At 38.8% G+C, this 16,538-nt stretch overlaps 1 protein-coding gene across 2 annotated transcripts in view; it reads right to left on the reverse strand.

Moving 5' to 3' along the window:
* Positions 1–583: 583 nt before the first annotated feature.
* Positions 584–16,538, reverse strand: part of hk2 (hexokinase 2) — a 45,502-nt gene continuing 29,547 nt past the window's right edge. Inside the window, exons 10-19 of one of the 2 annotated variants that reach the window (XM_031742775.2) lie at positions 15,287–15,520; positions 13,936–14,240; positions 13,686–13,834; positions 13,379–13,498; positions 11,122–11,217; positions 10,211–10,310; positions 9,870–10,053; positions 5,873–6,028; positions 3,534–3,770; positions 584–1,844 (exon numbers count right to left, since the gene is read on the reverse strand). In XM_031742775.2, the coding sequence (XP_031598635.1) occupies positions 1,700–1,844; positions 3,534–3,770; positions 5,873–6,028; positions 9,870–10,053; positions 10,211–10,310; positions 11,122–11,217; positions 13,379–13,498; positions 13,686–13,834; positions 13,936–14,240; positions 15,287–15,520 (1,726 nt within the window). In that variant the 3' untranslated portion in view covers positions 584–1,699. The remainder of the gene's footprint in view (positions 1,845–3,533; positions 3,771–5,872; positions 6,029–9,869; positions 10,054–10,210; positions 10,311–11,121; positions 11,218–13,378; positions 13,499–13,685; positions 13,835–13,935; positions 14,241–15,286; positions 15,521–16,538) is intronic. The other variant, XM_031742776.2, reaches the window with a different exon arrangement.

The following is a 16,538-nucleotide window of genomic DNA, read 5'->3' on the forward strand; positions in this document are numbered from 1 at the left end:
GGTCTGCTTATAGTGATTAAGGTGTTAGGTGAAACTGAATGCAGTAACACTAATTAGACTGCATATTATGCAAATGCACATCTGCTGTCGGCTGAAGGTGCATACTCACCTCTGAGTTTATCAGATGAAGCCTGCTCACAGCTCCCTGGATATAAACAAATGTATTTGGTGATGGACACATTCTTTAAAGGGCAACAAGGTTAGAGGGAAATTTTATTCATGTAGCTTGTGATCTCCTCTTTCAGGCACACTAAACTGTGTACATGTATATCCTATTGTTGACCTTTGAGTTTGAAAAGGACGGTGCAACATGGAGGCTGTGTAACAAGAATAATGGAATAAAGGACAATGGAGGAAGAAACAACAGAGTGTAAATGTGCAAATGTGTACTGATTGTTTCCTGAACTCATCCACAGGCACGTTACATGCGCACGCGTCTCTAAGCTTAAAACTATGAAGCCTGCATGACTCATGCTGTGATTCACCTGTACCCTCACTGCGACTACAGTATCTGTTTGCTTGAAAGTTACTCCCAAATGGATCTATTTTAGTGCCTATATGAATAAAAGAAAGAGCGAGCGAATACAGACCAGTACGTCAATTTTATTGTGACGGTCTTTAATGGAAGCAAAACCGCAGGATAAATTATGATCTGCCAGACAGTCTGATGCAGCTCTTAGCAGACAGATTATGAATGAAAAAGCAAAGTGCTGTGGTTCTAAAAATTCACTAAAGCTTGATTTTAGTGATGTTGCTGCTGAATGTTGGGAATTCTGATTCTTTTAAAAAAGAAAAAACAATTCTTTTAAAGACTTTTGCCGAGTTTCGGCTTGACAGACATTTCCAGAAACATGACTTTTTAACCTTTTTGGTAGAAAAATGAAATATTTAAACATGCAAATAAAGTTAATACAAATAAAAAAGGAAAAATAAATAAAACAAATGTTTCCACCAGTGCCGGATTTCAACTTTTCGTCTTTTCTCATTCATTTTCTGACCTCTACTGTTTGGTAAGAGTCCCTGGGGATGGATGCAGTGATAATATTTAATGTTGGTCCTTTTCCTACAGCATCAGAATAACCTAATGGTAATCATTAGCCCTGCGCTAGCACTACAAATACAAACACAGGATGAATAAAAATACAGAATGAATAATATTTGGTTTTCAGCATGTCCAGCAGAACAGAACAGTTCATTTATATAAACGTTGTGTTTAAATATTGGTAATTTCAGTACAACAACCGGCATTTCATTTTTGGTTTCGTAACACAGGAGTTACAGTTTAATCTCCCACGTGTTCAGCAATTTTCCAAATAAATGCCATGGAAATTTTTTGTGAGGGAGGCACTTTGTGCTGCATAAACAAGGTTTTCAAACAGTTTTTTTTTTTCAATCAGTGTACAAACTTATACACAGCGAGCTGGAAGGCAGCCTGGGATATTCAATATTAAAGACAAAGATGGAGTGTATACAAAACAAGCCCATCAGCTTGTAACAGTCACATTTCACAGGAGGTGCAATTCTTGTAACACGCTGTCTGAACTTCATTTAAAGACTCCCTCCTCTCAATGTCAGCTACAAAGATTACAAACACAAATCTTAAAACACATTCTTACACACCTTTACACCAGGGGTGGAAAAAAACCATTAAGAAATATGTATATATAACTATTCATGACATCACAGCAGCCTTTGGGATTTACTGCTGTCCTTCATTTTTGACCCTGCAGGCCACTGCGGTGATCAGTGCTGCTCCCTTTCCACTTCCATCCTCTGACTTCAGGAACGTCACCTCACACTGTGGCGCCAAATCCCGCAGTGTTTCTTGCATGATGGCAGAGAAACTTAATAAGCAAAGGAGAGAGAGAAAGAAAAAATAAAAGAGACTCAGTGTCAAAAAGCTACAAGAAACTCTCTTCCTCTACTATGCAAATAAGAGTATTTTTGCAGCTGATGCCTATGATGTCTTAAATTTAATACACCCAGATGGTCTTTTCTTTCAAGTCCTCAAAGGACTAAAAAGATACATTTCTAAGGCTACGTTCACACTGCAGGCGAACGCGCATCAAATCCGATTTTTTTGACCCTATGCGACCCGTATCCGATCATGGTATGACAGTGTGAACGGCACAAATCCGATATTTTCAAATCCGATCTGGGTCACTTTCGTATGTGGTACTGAATCCGATACGTATCCGATGTTTTAGAAAGCGACAGCTGTTTGAATAGTCATGTCGCATTAAATCCGTCTTTTACGTCACTGACACAAGACAGACGCCAATTATCAGCGCCGGAGAAGACATCGCGAACGCTTCCTGGCCATCCACTGTAGATGTCAGTGAAACTGTTGGGAAGACAACGTTGGAGAAACGTGAACATTTTATTTGTACTGTATAATCTGCAGATTCTGACAGAAATCTGCAGCTATCCTTTGAAGCACCGCTCCTCTCTAAAACAGCGATACGGATCATTATTAGGTTATTTACATTATTATGTAAATAACAAAATAACTTAAAGGAAAAATTGGGAAACGTAAAGTCCGAAGTCTTTATATTAAGAGCCATCAGTCAAACAATACTGTTTGGTCTGGGTATAAACAGAGCGCGTTGTGTGTGACATCTTCTTTTGCGCATGCGGGCCACTTTGAGTGTTCACACTAGAGCGCGTTTGCTGTCGCATTTTATTTGTAGTGTGAACAAGCAGACAAAAAAATCAGAATTGAGCATTAACACCTGCAGTGTGAACGTAGCCTAAAACTCTGCAGCTCTTTGTACAAATCATGAATAGTTTATTAAAAAATCTACAATTCACATAGTTTCCTTCTTTCACTGAACTGCAGCAGAACGTATGACTGTGCAGGAGAAAGCGTTCATGTGCTTGTGGTGAGAGTGACAGAGACAGTGTGACAGGATGTAAATGAGCTAATGTTAGCTGGCCTCACGCTTCTTTTGTTTGGCAGAGAGTGGAAGGAAAAAAGCTGCTCACAAGACACTGCTGCTGAGTTATTCAAATGGATTTTTCAAAAGGTAATACCTTTTAGTTTGAGTGAATTCAAAAATGGATATCCCCAAACACATACTTAACATATACAAAAACTAAAGCTTTTTACATGGATAAATGCCCAATTATTTACCCAATATTACTGTGCAAGAAACTGCACAATGACAATAAAAAGCTCTAAGTGTCTAAATAGCATTGCAGACAGAAAAATTTGGGGGTGAAAAATGAGCCTTATTAAAAGATTTGGGCAAACACCTACATAAACTTGACTTTCGTGCTGGTAATGCAAGTGGTTCATTCATTATTATTGACCTTTTTCAGCTGATGAATGAAGGCCAGCTCCAGAGCAGGGAGCTTACGGCACACTTGAACAGGGTCACAGAAATTATAATAAAAAAAATAAATAAATTCTGGAATATGAAAGTGTGCAGTGCAGCTCTGTATCCCAACTACTCAGGGCTTGATTGTGCAGGCTTGTCTGATTCTTATGAACTGTGAACAAAATGCTGTTTTAGGAGATAACTGCTTCTTACTGAGGATGCGTTTTATAAAGCGTGCCATCCACTCCCACGGTGATGGAGAGTTGATTCAAGTTGCGATTCTGCCGTATCTTGTCGACAACAGCGGCTAAACCGGCACCAGAGAGCTGAGCGGCACGGCGGGCGACCACGCTGCACACCTCTTTCACCAGCACGCTGTCGTCGCACGTGGAGCCGGTGAGGCCCAGGTGCTGCAGGATGGAGCGAACCTGACGCATGGCGAGGCGGTCGCTGCGGGGTCGGAGAGAAGAAAGTGTTATGCACACGTTAAGAGAGCCCATTTATTAGACACACATTCATACAGAGCATTTATAATCAGAAAGAAACGGTGAACTTTAAAGTAGCCAAAGTCTTACACCGTGCAAATTTAAAGTCTATAAAGACTCAGTGAGATTCATGGTTGGAAATAGAGTGATTTCAGACTCCACCTGTTTGTGGATGCAGCAAACATGGACCTGCAGCATTGTGACCTATAGAGGAGCACTATATTTTTGTCTCATCCATTTTTCTATTTCCATATCCTTTCCTCTAAATGAGATTTGCCACAGGGTGCTTTCTATCTAGCTTCATAAAAAGCTTTATTGATGACGAGCAGCTGAGATGGTTGTCTTTTCTGCAAGCTCTCGCTCCTCTGCAGAGGACATCTGCAGTATGGGAAAGTGACAGATGGAGCCCTTTCTGACCAAAGACCTTCTTCCTTCTCAGTCAGTTGTGACGTGCAGCCTCAGAAAAGGAACTTAATCACTTCATAATTATTTCAGTTTGTGAACTTTAATTGAGAAGCATAAACATATTTTAATGTTCTCATTCTAAATGACTTTGTGTAGAATCATTAGAATAAATGTCATTTTTACCCATTTAAAATATTGTAATTCCACATCAAATGTGCTAAAATTAAAGGGCACAATTTATGAACACAAAACAACAGCCTTTCTCTGAAACATATCTGATCTCACCCATTTCTTTGCACTTTTGCAGTGATCTGCTTCTATCAATCTCTTTAAAATAACCCAGCCCGATCGATGTTTCTTTAGATTAATCTGTAATAACACATCTTGGCTCTTTCATGTGCACTGTAGCAGGGGAGGTAAATCCAGGATGATTCAATCAGAGTGCTAAGCTAAGCTTTCGATGAGACAGAGCCCTCAGGCCCTTAACTGATGCCACTAGCATACAGAACATTTAGAAATCCTGCCATCATCACACAGGTTGCAAAGCCTACTCTCATTCCCAGAGTTTCAAATACTGTCAAAGGTCTGCTTGTCATTGGTCTGTCACGTCCTCCTTATCACAAGTAGACGTGTAAAGGACACCTTGGTATTATTTGTTCACACTGGATGAGCTGAACTTCTTAGCATGCAATGTTAATGATGCACATGGTAGATGGACTGGTTCTTAGGCAGCACTTTTCTGCTCTACTACTCAAGTAGAGTTCTTTGAGTGCTACTTGAGCACTCAGCTTTGTCCAACATGTTTCATTCACTTTTTCTTTCTTTCAAGTAGAACATTCAAACTCTGATGAATGCATTGGGAGCAACTCCAGGCTCTGGAACAACTAGGGATTGAACCCCCAACATTCAGGCTCTCCGTCCTAAGCCTGATCCCTCCTGATCCTGAGCCACAGCTGCCATAATCAGGAATATTTAAACCCAAGCTAGAATTTTTTGTGAAAACACAAAGCTCCCCAACAGAAAACAAACTGCAGTTTTCCACCTGACAAACTTTGAACCCACTGCCTCACCTTAAACCCCCCAAATTGGGGCTTAACTGTTTTTTTCTTGCTCTGTTTCTTTTCTGTCTTACCCTCTGCACTGGGCTTGACCAGGACACTGGCAGTGCATCTCTATGACACCAGCAGGATCTTACACAATGGCAGCATTTAACACCCTGGGATAACAAGTGGCTTTACAATAGTCCGAGCAGCACATGTATTGGAGAAGCATCGCAGCAGAACAGACTGTGGTGTAAAGTCGAGCTTCCTGTTTGGGACTGCTAACTATCATTGAAAAGAAAAATGGTTAACTCTGTTAACTTTGTATTATATTTTTACTAACATACTTAAATATATATAAAAATATAAAAGGATAACTGGACAGAATGAAGGATGGCAACATATTCTGACACTGTGACATTATGCTATCATATCTAAATAGTCTGTGTTGGTTCAAAGAACAAAAATGAGTCAGTGATACAAAAAGTGTTGACATGCTGCTCATTATTCCATACACAATCATTATACACATCAGGCTTTAGTATAACAAATGCCAATCATGTGACCAAGATGGCGTGAGCTCGACAGACATGTTGAGACTAGAGCAGTTTGTAATACTCACCTTTCAATCTGCGACAAGAACTTTGTCTCAAAGATGCCCCGCGTCTTGAGCCGTTCTGACACTTTGCCCCTGAACAGCAGGCCCTTAGCGGTAAAATCCAATAACACGTTCCGCACGATCTCCCCCAGGTACATCCCACTGATCATCTTTTCATACCTTCAAGAGAACACACAAACTTCAAACTTTCCAGATCCATGCACACGGAAAACACAGTAGCCACAGTATTTACATTGTTACCATTTACAATTTCAGTCCCAAATGTTACTAAAAAGCAATTTAGTGAGCAAGCAGCAATTTATTTTGAGAAAGAGGAGACAGAAACGCTAATTAAGAGAAGTCAGATAAGTTATTTGTTCCATTAACAAAAACAAATGTCATTACTAAAGCAGATTTTAATGGAATAGTTACCAGAATGTGTAACAGGGACTGAAATGAATTCTGTCTAATGTTATATGCTCGGCATGTACAGGATACACACTGCATGAACTCCCTGACATGACTCTGAGACTGCTTTTTAACAGCTATTCCAAAAGGCTTCTTTAGAAGAAGAAAAAAATAACTTAATAAAGCACTTTTTCTTTTGAAATAATCAATGTACAGTATTCCTGTATAGGTGCTTTTGTGATTCTACGAAAAAACTAAAACCTACGAGCTCTGCTGTCTTACAGCTACAGCGTAATGTTTTCTCAGAAGAAACCAATGATCTTGCCTGGCTTGTCTTTAAAACAACAATGTGTCTTTCATTTCATTTCATCTCCCAGTCAAAGGTGTGACCGCCCTCTTCGGTGGCTTGGTATTTTGTATTTTCTCAGAACAAAGAGCACAAAGTGCTTTAAGCCAACAAAATAAATGCTTTGTCTGGATGTGTTCAAATAAACAGAGAATAAACAAGAGAAAAATGTGATGTGGTGGCCGGCCTGAGCTCCTGTGGACTTGAATACACAATATATAGATTTCAGGAAAAAAGGCTGAACTTGGATGGTTGTGGGACAGCTTTGAACCCTTTATCTCATTCTCACAGGCAGATGCTCTCAAAGTCAATCAGATTGGATCGACAAGTCTCCATAGAGGCCTGGGCTTTTTCTGGGACACTCAAATACAGTCAAGACTCAACTCCAAGCCAAACCGGTATTTTGATTAAAAATTAGAAACTGCAATCTCACGTTTTCAAACATATTCAGACTCACTTGCTCTGGGCTTTTTGAACCTGGCCTGTATTCTAAATCCACTACAAGCTAAACTAAAGTGCAGCTTTTGCTTTATTGTTGAAATAAAGAAACAATCAATCAACACCATGACTGCTCAGATCTCCAAAGAACTGCAGTGAAGTGATCATAATCGCACAAACTCATTTTCACAGATAGTACTGAAACTGAAAAGCAAAGGGAAACCATTATACATATCATTACTGGTATAGGAAACAGCACAGCCAGCACAGGGAAGTTGAATAACTCCGAGTACGTCTGCCCTTTTAAGGCGCACAACTGCATCTCTAACTAGAGGCTGCAGACACACTGCTGACTTCGCATATTTCAAGTGATCTAGTGATGCAGCTGAGTAAGCATTCACATTTATATTTCTTTTACTCTTAGCCAACTTTTGGGAGGTTTCTTTTAGGTTTCTTTATTTTTTCCATTTTAAGATACATGTAAGTGTGTATGTGTGATTAAGCTATACTAGTTACTCTGGTAAAATTTCCACCTATCATCTTATATCTATATTAATTAAGCAATATATAATGTTATATTGCTTAAATAGTTGCATGCTGATGTGTTTGCATTTGTAGCACATGCACAACATAGAAAACAAAAATACTTTTGCAGTTTTGTGTTGTTTTGTATGCTCTGTGTATTCAGTGCATTGATACTGTTTTTTGTTATTGTTTGTTTGTTTTTGACGGAGTCTGGTGTTTTTGTTTTGGTAATTAGAAACTGTTAAAAACATGTTGCTAACAGGCTGTATTTACAGAGATGCTGACCCCCGGTTACTTTAGCTCTTTTTCTGTTTGATGTGTTTTTAATATTTGATCTGATGAAGCTGATGAATTTATTTTTCCTTAATCTAATTCTATTTATAAGAAAAACATGAAACCTGAACCCCAAGTGGAAGTCACTCTCTGCATCGTTTTAGTTTAAGAGTGTCTCTGTAACAGATGTTGCTTTAAAAACTCTCCTGCAGACACAATTCTGCTGTTTTCTTGTAGTCCATCCAGTAGTTTGATAAACAATCATACAAGAACTGTGCTTTAAAAAAAAGATAAAACACTTATCTTATCCAGACAGCTGTATAAACAGCTCTTTGGGTGAATAAAATAGCTGGCAGCTATGCTGAGTCTCTATCATTCAGCCAAAGGTACTGAGTGATCGACTGTGTGCAAAGAGCCAAGTGACAAATGTGATCAAACTTAACTCTCAGCATTTAGACTTATAATCCACGGACCCCTCACATCTGCAGGGAGAGCACGACAGGCTACTTTTTTCAGTAAAGTCTTTCTTCTGCATCAAACTGCATTTTTCAGTTCTTTTAATGTTCTTAGATATATTTGATCACATAGAAATATTTAACATTTTATGATTGGAGTAGGTGACACTCATAGGGATCATTCAGTGGGGGAAAAAAAAGAGTTATATGATCGGTGAAATGCCCCTTTTGGATTGGTAAGATGCTGTCAGCACCACCACTTTAACGTGAACACACAGGGTAACCCCCTGGGTTTTCTTAGCGAGTTGATAACCTGCTTTATGCAATCGCTTATCCTGATCGCTGATGCTACGATAAGTGAATTCAGATAACAGAAAGGTAACCTGGATATGCTAAAGCTCATAGTACAGGGCGCTGAGGTCTAAGCCTACAAATATAATAACAGTGACCAACATAGTTGTTTAAAGAATATACATTTGTTAATTAAATTAACTCTTCGTTTTGACTTGTTGGATGTAAAATGATGTGTACTGTGAAGGTGAATAATGTAGGCCTGTTTGTTATGAAGTACAGAGTGCTGCAGGGGCAATGTTTTTTTGTAGGCCAACCTGAAAAGTGAGCATCACTCTGGCTTACTAGACAAAAAGCCACTGCCAGTTTGTTATACATTTGGACTATACAGAAAATAAGCTTTGTGAGAATTAAAGATTCATCTCTTGGATAATTTGTTCAGCAAGATAATAATCACAAACCAACATCAACCATAAGCAATGGTTAGCATAACACATAACCATAAACCTCATCTTAGGCATTAAAGAAAAATAAAATACTGACGTCGATGCAGAGAAACTCATATCTGTGTCACATTAGAGAGAGAAAGAAACGTGAAATTTTAAGAAAAAAATAGTGCAAATTGAATTTAAAGCACAACAGGGTTAAATTTATTCTCAGCGTGCTTGTCTGTAGTCTAAAAATGCTGAATGAGACAAACTTGTTCCTCCTTGTGTAACAAATGTTTCCGATTATTCCTTCATAGTTTTTGTTTACTGAATTTGGATTGAGTATTTGACAATGGTAAGATTATCTGACTTGTGACCATTAATAGCTAAAAGGTTTAGTTTATACTGAGCACTTCTAGAGCCTGATATTTCTAGCTAAAAGAATAATGTCAGTAATTTATAAAAAAAACTCTGATTCCAGTTTTCAACACCGAAACTTTGTCATTGTGGGAAATGTCAAAACTGACCGCTGGAATTGCTTTACTGCCGCAGAGAGCTCTTGATGTGTGACACTATGAGGTTATCTATTCAAACAACTGTCAAAGTGGTGAATTGCAGTGTAGTGCACTCGCCATGTGTCTTTTAATTGGCAGCATTATTATTTCATGATAGATTCCCTGACTCTTCTGTGTTTCTTGAGCCAGTGTGTTTTTCTCTCAGTCTGTCCTTGTCTTAATTTTCCCTTATGTGTTCATAATGGTAACTACATGCGATGCTCTTTGTTGTTAATCTTGGCACCTTTCAGATCTTTGTTACAGACAACGCTGTGGATATTTAATTTATTACCAATCCAGTACCTCTGTTTCCCAGGGTAGTTAGAGCAGGCATCAACGAGGCGATCGAACTCTGTGCAAAACTCCTCTAGTTCCCCATTTTCACCAAACGCTCCCCACTCGACATTGACACACATGCGGCCATTATCGCCCTCCACCAGTTCAACGTTATGCATTTCCTCCATGTAGCAGGCATTGGTCCCTGTGCCTGAAATTAATCAGACAAAATACAAGGACTTTCATAGAACAGCTTGACTACAAAGATGATGAATAAATAGAAATATACCGGACAATGTTTGCAAACACTAAATAAACTTTGATGCTTAAAAAACACTTCAAAGAAGGAGGGAGGTGGCCAAACTTACCGACGATGAGTCCCACCTCACATTTGGGGTCCTCGTAGCCGCAAGTCATCATGGTTCCCACTGTGTCATTAACTACTGCCACAAAGTTCAAATCAAATTCCTGTAAGCAAAGTAAACAAACTTATTTATATCTATGAACTGGAACTGAGCTTAAACATAAATATTAACATTATCCATAGCACTGGAAAGACATTATTCGCTTATCTACACTCTTCACTCATCTGCAGTTCTAATGGTTGGGGGTCTGAGAATCCTCATATTGCTTTAGTGCATCATCTAACACTGTGAGCACGGGAAAACAGAAGATGTAAATCATAGTTTGGTAAATTGTCAGATTATATAATTGCCATAAGATTCTATACTTTTATACTGCTTACATTACTTGCTACACACACACACACACACACACACATATATATGTATATGTAAAAAATATGTGTGTGTGTGTGTATACTCAGCCATTTCAGAAAATAACTCAAACACAAATTCAAAAGAATCTATTAAAAAAAAAATCACACAAGACCGTTTTAATCTATTTTTTACATCTCATGCAATACAACTGAAGTACTTGTTATTTAATCAGAAATGAAAGACGTGACTAAAAGCATTGGCGAGAAAATAAATTTAGACATTCACTGACAAGCGTAGGTGGATCTCTTAGAGTGCTGCTCTCCTGGGTCGTGCATGTGACTGTATAACATGCATGGTACAGTCTATAAGTGAGCCACTTTGGCTCTTTTTATTACATTAATCAAAGATCAATCTTCAAGGCCACAATTCTGTATTATTGTCGGGTCTTTACATATACATATAAAGCACCTTGAGGCAACTGATCGTGTGCATTGGCAGATATATGAAAAAAAGTGAGGTGACTTTAAAATTGTATTTAAGACTGTGATTGATGTACTGACCCCTCTGCTGCGGACAGCTTCTTTAAGCAACGCGACAACATCTTTCCCCTCACAGCCGCTGGCTTTAAACCCCTTCGTCCACTTCAGGAGTATGCCCTAGACAAATTACAGAGTCAGAATCAGAATCCTTTGTATTTAGCCAAGTTTGTGCACACAAACATTTGACTTTGGTTCATATTGCTCTTTGCATGCAAAAAAAAGAAAGATTTTTTTGTAGTTAGGGTGTCATTAGAGCTGAAAATTGAAGCACACACAGAAAGAAAGAAAAACAACTCAGCTCTCAATTAGAAAAACAAAACACAAACAAAAACAAGAAGCACTCAGACGACAAACCTCCACTGAGGCAGCTCACTCTCCGGGCAGTATTCACCTTTAAGGGAACATTTTTGTATTTTCTGTACAGTCACTTTGTTCTTTTTTATTTTTTATTTTACATTTTACTTTCAGGATTTACATAACGTACGTAAGTACATAACGGATTATAGATATTATAATGGATAATATATGCTGTCAATAAAAACAATGGCTGTAAGAAACACAGTTTTAAATAGTTTTTAAGTTCAGATCAAATCTACTGACCTTGAAGGTTAAGACTTTTTGTCAGTTTTCAACCAATAAATCATTAAGTTGACTTTGAAGACCTCGGTGGATGTAAGACAAATTTAGATGGATTGTTAACATGACTGCACTCTACAGAGCTACAGAGTTTTATCAGAATTTATACAAAACTTTTTGAGCTATTATGTTTACAAACTAATGACACGCATATAAACTCCATGCCAGAGCAAAAAAGGTTAAACACAGTCAATAAATATCCGTTTTTATTCTGTCAAACTTGCATGAATGTATCTTCATTGTGTGTCTAAGTATCTAAAACGGTTTCCGACTCACAGACGGAAAACAAGCTCTTTAACTTAGCAGGTAAAGAAACAAAAGTGTGAGCCCTTTGCTCAATCATGGCTTAACACATGTGGCAGGTTGTTGTCATCAATTGTTGCTCCTTGTTTTCAAGTTCAAAAACCGAGACCACTTATACAATCACATTCGCAGATTACCAAAATATATTTCTTTATGTAACTCTGTCTGCATGACACCCTATTCCAGGTATATTGTTTGGGGCGATGATTCAGAGTTCAAATTTATTCTGCAGGGCTTCTTATTTTCATCATCATCCAAACAACACTCCCTATAGTTCGCTGATTGTTCAAACTTCAAGCTGCTGGGAACATTTGATTGTTAGTATTTGTTGTTTTTTTGACTGACTATGCAAAAGGCTATGATTGCTATATCCAAGGTAGCTTGTGTACTTCCCATCAGAGTGTCCCAGCAAGTTTAGAAAACAATAGTTTTCTAAAGAATAGTTTAGACCAGTTTCTCTACCCGAAACACTCCTGTGCTCACATACAGCGAGAAGAAGAAAGTTTTAAGTATAAGAAAATATGAATGAAATAATCTGCTCCGTAGCAGGTCTGGCAATTGGATAAATACAACCTCAGAGCAACCACAAAACATGACATCCTGCATCCCATCATTACTTATTTAACAAAAACTAAACAAACTAAGCTAAACCAGAGTACAGTGCAAGTAGCAGCCAGGTGCTGTTAATCAAATGCACTTAAAGAACTGATCATCAGCAAGTGTGAGCACCTCTATAAAAGCAGAAGTTTGGGCATTTTGCTGATCTGGGATATTTGGGTGTGCTATCTACAAAAAGGGCAACATCTCAGTCTCATCAAGCCTAAATTTTCATAAATTTCAAGACAGAATAATTAGAAAAAGACTGAATTAAATGTAAGGTCATCTGTCTGACAGCTAAGCTTGACAAAAACTGGGTCATGCAACAAAACGCTGGTTTTAAGAAAACCAGCAAATCTACAACAGAATGCCTGTAAAAGAAAGTAATCAAGGTGTTGCAATGGCCCAGTCAAAGCCCAGATGCTACGGTGGGACCTCATGAGAACTGAATGAAACAACTATCTGCGAAGCTCAATGAACTGAAGCAATGCTGTAAAGAGGGGTGGGCAAAATTCCTCCACAGTGAGGTGGGAGATTGATACAAGTCATTCAGAAAATGATTACATCAAGTTACAACTACTGAATCATGAAGTTTACTTAGTTTTTTATTCAGTCTAAACTCATACTGACGTAGACCAATGGTGGGTTTTTGCTGGAATAAAAAGTATCAAAGTTTTTGATGAAAGGCACCAAGATGACCTCATATAAATTCTAGCTCATTTACATGAACACAAAAAATTACCTCATCAAGTTTGGTTTGATCACAAGGGAAGGAGAACGTAAAACCCAAAGGTAAAGATGCTCCTTTCATGCCCATGTATTCCAAAAAGTCAGCCATGCAGTCCACAATATGGTTGAACAGCTAGAGAAAAACAAAACAAAAAACAAAATTAAAAGGAATATTGTGAGGTAACAAAATACAACGCATCACTTTTGCAAACATCCACAGTACTGTGCTTTGACATGGCAAGTTCTAGCTAACATTTGGCCTTAATTTAGCTCTTAATCACAAGTAGCTTTCTGTCAGTCAGCTTCAGTTGAAGCACTACCTCTTCTCCTGTGCCTTGCATGATTTCCTGCGGGATACTGTAGATCTTCTGTTGCATATCAACACTGCGTTTTGTTCCACTTCGCACTCGCACCAGAAGCACTCGAAAGCTGGAGCCTCCAAGGTCCAAAGCCAAGAAATCGCCATGTTCTGTTCAGGTATAAAAGACATTAACTCATTATATTAAAAAAAAAAAAGAAACCTTGTCTCAAAAACAAGCCAGAGCTTGGGGGAGGTGGGGTTAAACCTACCTGATCCGTCGGGAGTGGATCGGACGTAAGTGGGAAGCATCTTGATGCTGGCCTGCTGGTGGGTTTGCTTTGACAGACCTCGGGTCATCTCCTCGCTGAATCGCCTCTTTACTTCCAGCAGCTGTTCGCGACTCAAGCGCAGGGTGTCGAGGATGCGCTGCCGCTCAGCCTTTTGGTTGGCAAGTCGGAAGGCCACCGCAGTCACCATAGCTGCACCCTTCCCACTACCATCCTGCGACTGCAAAAAACGCACATCGCAGTCGGGTACAAGTCGACGAACCATTTTGTTGAGCCTCCTGGAAAACCTGGAAAAGACACACATTTGGTTAAGTCCCCATGGTTTCTGTCTTCTGTTATTCCTTTTTGACTTGTACACGTGGACCCAAACAACTTAACATTGTGTAGCCACTTCTTATACCTGAGTATATGGTAAAGTCATGCTTATGATCTCTGCCAAGGAACGCACACAGACACCAAAACTGTAATGAATCATTTTTTCATACATACTGTCCACTTTAACTGATGAATCTGGAGAAGATCTTGGTGACATTTCCACTAGATATATTTGATCACCGCAAACTTTTAAATTTAAAATGAGATGTGTCGCACAAATAGAATCAACTGTGCCCATTAGCTTCTTTCTAGCACTTTTCTTCATAGACTGTAAAAACAATGCATTATTTAGGATTGCTCATTTTTTGAACAACACCAAAACTGGTGGTTGCTTTGTCTGGTTGCAGTTTTCTCTCTTGAATGCACTCTTCCTGTCACAACCCCCCCCAAAACAAACAAAAAACCCACACAATGGCAAGGTGTATATTTTATGGATTATCATTTTCAGTTACACTAAAAGCGGTGCATAATCAAGCCAGCTAGGAAACCTGGAAATGGGAAGTTGTAGGCAATTCAGCTTGCAGCAATTTTCTGTCCCTTTTAAAAAAAAAGGGACAGAAAGATAAGGACTCACTTTAAGAGCACAATTTCTAAACAACAGTTCTTATAGATGGATTTTTCTCTGTTATGTTATAAGTGAACATGATGATGCTCCTTTATCATGTATACATCCTTCCAGCATTCAGTCTTTAAGCTGTTTGTCTGACTTATTTCTAATCACACAGAGCAAACATGTGGAGATTACAGCTGTTCACTGAGATCACCTCCCTCAGACTTGTCTTTATGCTCTTATATTCTTTGTCTCAGGGACATGCAGGCACACAGAATGAATAGTAAAAACATGATGTGAAGTGACAAACATAGCCACAGCCACAGCTACAGCAAAACGTGCCAATGACACAGATCAAAGTCATGAATCTGTTGGCGAGAACCACCATAACAGAAGTGATCCACTTACTCTGGATGATTCTTGTAAACAGAGCCATCCACTCCAATAGTGACACGCAACTTCTCGGCAGCTTTGTTATCCCGGATCTGTCGCAGCACCGATGCTAGAGAGGAAGCGCACAGGTGTGCAGCCCGAGTGGATACAATCTGACACACCCTCCGAGTTGCTATGCAGTCCTCAACCGACGGGTCCAACCCCAGGCTACGAAGTATCTTCTCAGCACTAGCAATACCTTCCTCATCTCTGCAGGAAGGAAAGTCAAGAAATTAATGTGAAGAATAGAAGAAGAGCTTGAGGACAGAATTATTAGCCTCCCCATAAAAACTAACAGGGCAAACTAGCAGCTGTTCCAAACATCCTAGATTATTATAGATGCTCACATTATTTTACTTTGCATACAGAAACATAATGATTTCACAAAAACCAAAAACTAACAGTATCAGAATTATTAGCCTCCATGCTCATTTGCTGTAGTTTTCAACAACTACATATTTCCTTTGCAAATCTTTTAAGCTCCTCCACATTTTATGTTTTCCTGGCATGGATCTGAGTCTTCAGTTCATCCCACAGATTTTCAATTTTGATTCAGGTCAGGGCTCTATGTAGGCCAGTCCGTAAGAGTCACTTTGTTCGTCTGGAGGTAGTTCTCCACCAGGAGAGATGTGTGTTTTGGGGTCGTTGTGGTGTTGGGAGACAAAGGGAGGATCTCAGCTTTGGTGCTCACTGCTACAGGTTTGTTTGCTGTTTTTCCAAAAATCTGCACATATCCTTTTTGATGATTCCTTCCACCTTGATGAGATTTTCAGTTCCAGACAAACTAAATGATCACAACCATCACACTACCACCATCATGTTTCAGTGTGGGGAAGGTGTTCTTTGGGTTGTACGCCTCTTCCTTCTTTATCCTCGAGCTTCACAGCACATTTTTAATTACTAGCAATTACTAATCCCTGCCCACTGCTTGTGAACATTCAAAATCAGAATTAAACTTACTAATGAAGACCTATTAATAGATTATTTACCAGAAAGCAATAAAAGAATAATAAACTTTCAGGAAATGGACTGTGTGTTCTGTGAGATGGTTTTCTCTTCCCTGTATGCTGTACTTCTACTTTGCTGTTGGGGAAGATTTCTGTTCAAGAAACTTTGAAAGACCCACTAAACATGTATTTGATGTTAAACATCACTTGTTCACATATTTAGTTATAAATAACTAATATTTTGACTCAATCCACCCAAAAATAAACATAAAAATAAAAAA

Source organism: Oreochromis aureus, linkage group 12 (genome assembly GCF_013358895.1).
Source record: "Oreochromis aureus strain Israel breed Guangdong linkage group 12, ZZ_aureus, whole genome shotgun sequence".
NCBI lineage: Eukaryota > Metazoa > Chordata > Actinopteri > Cichliformes > Cichlidae > Oreochromis > Oreochromis aureus.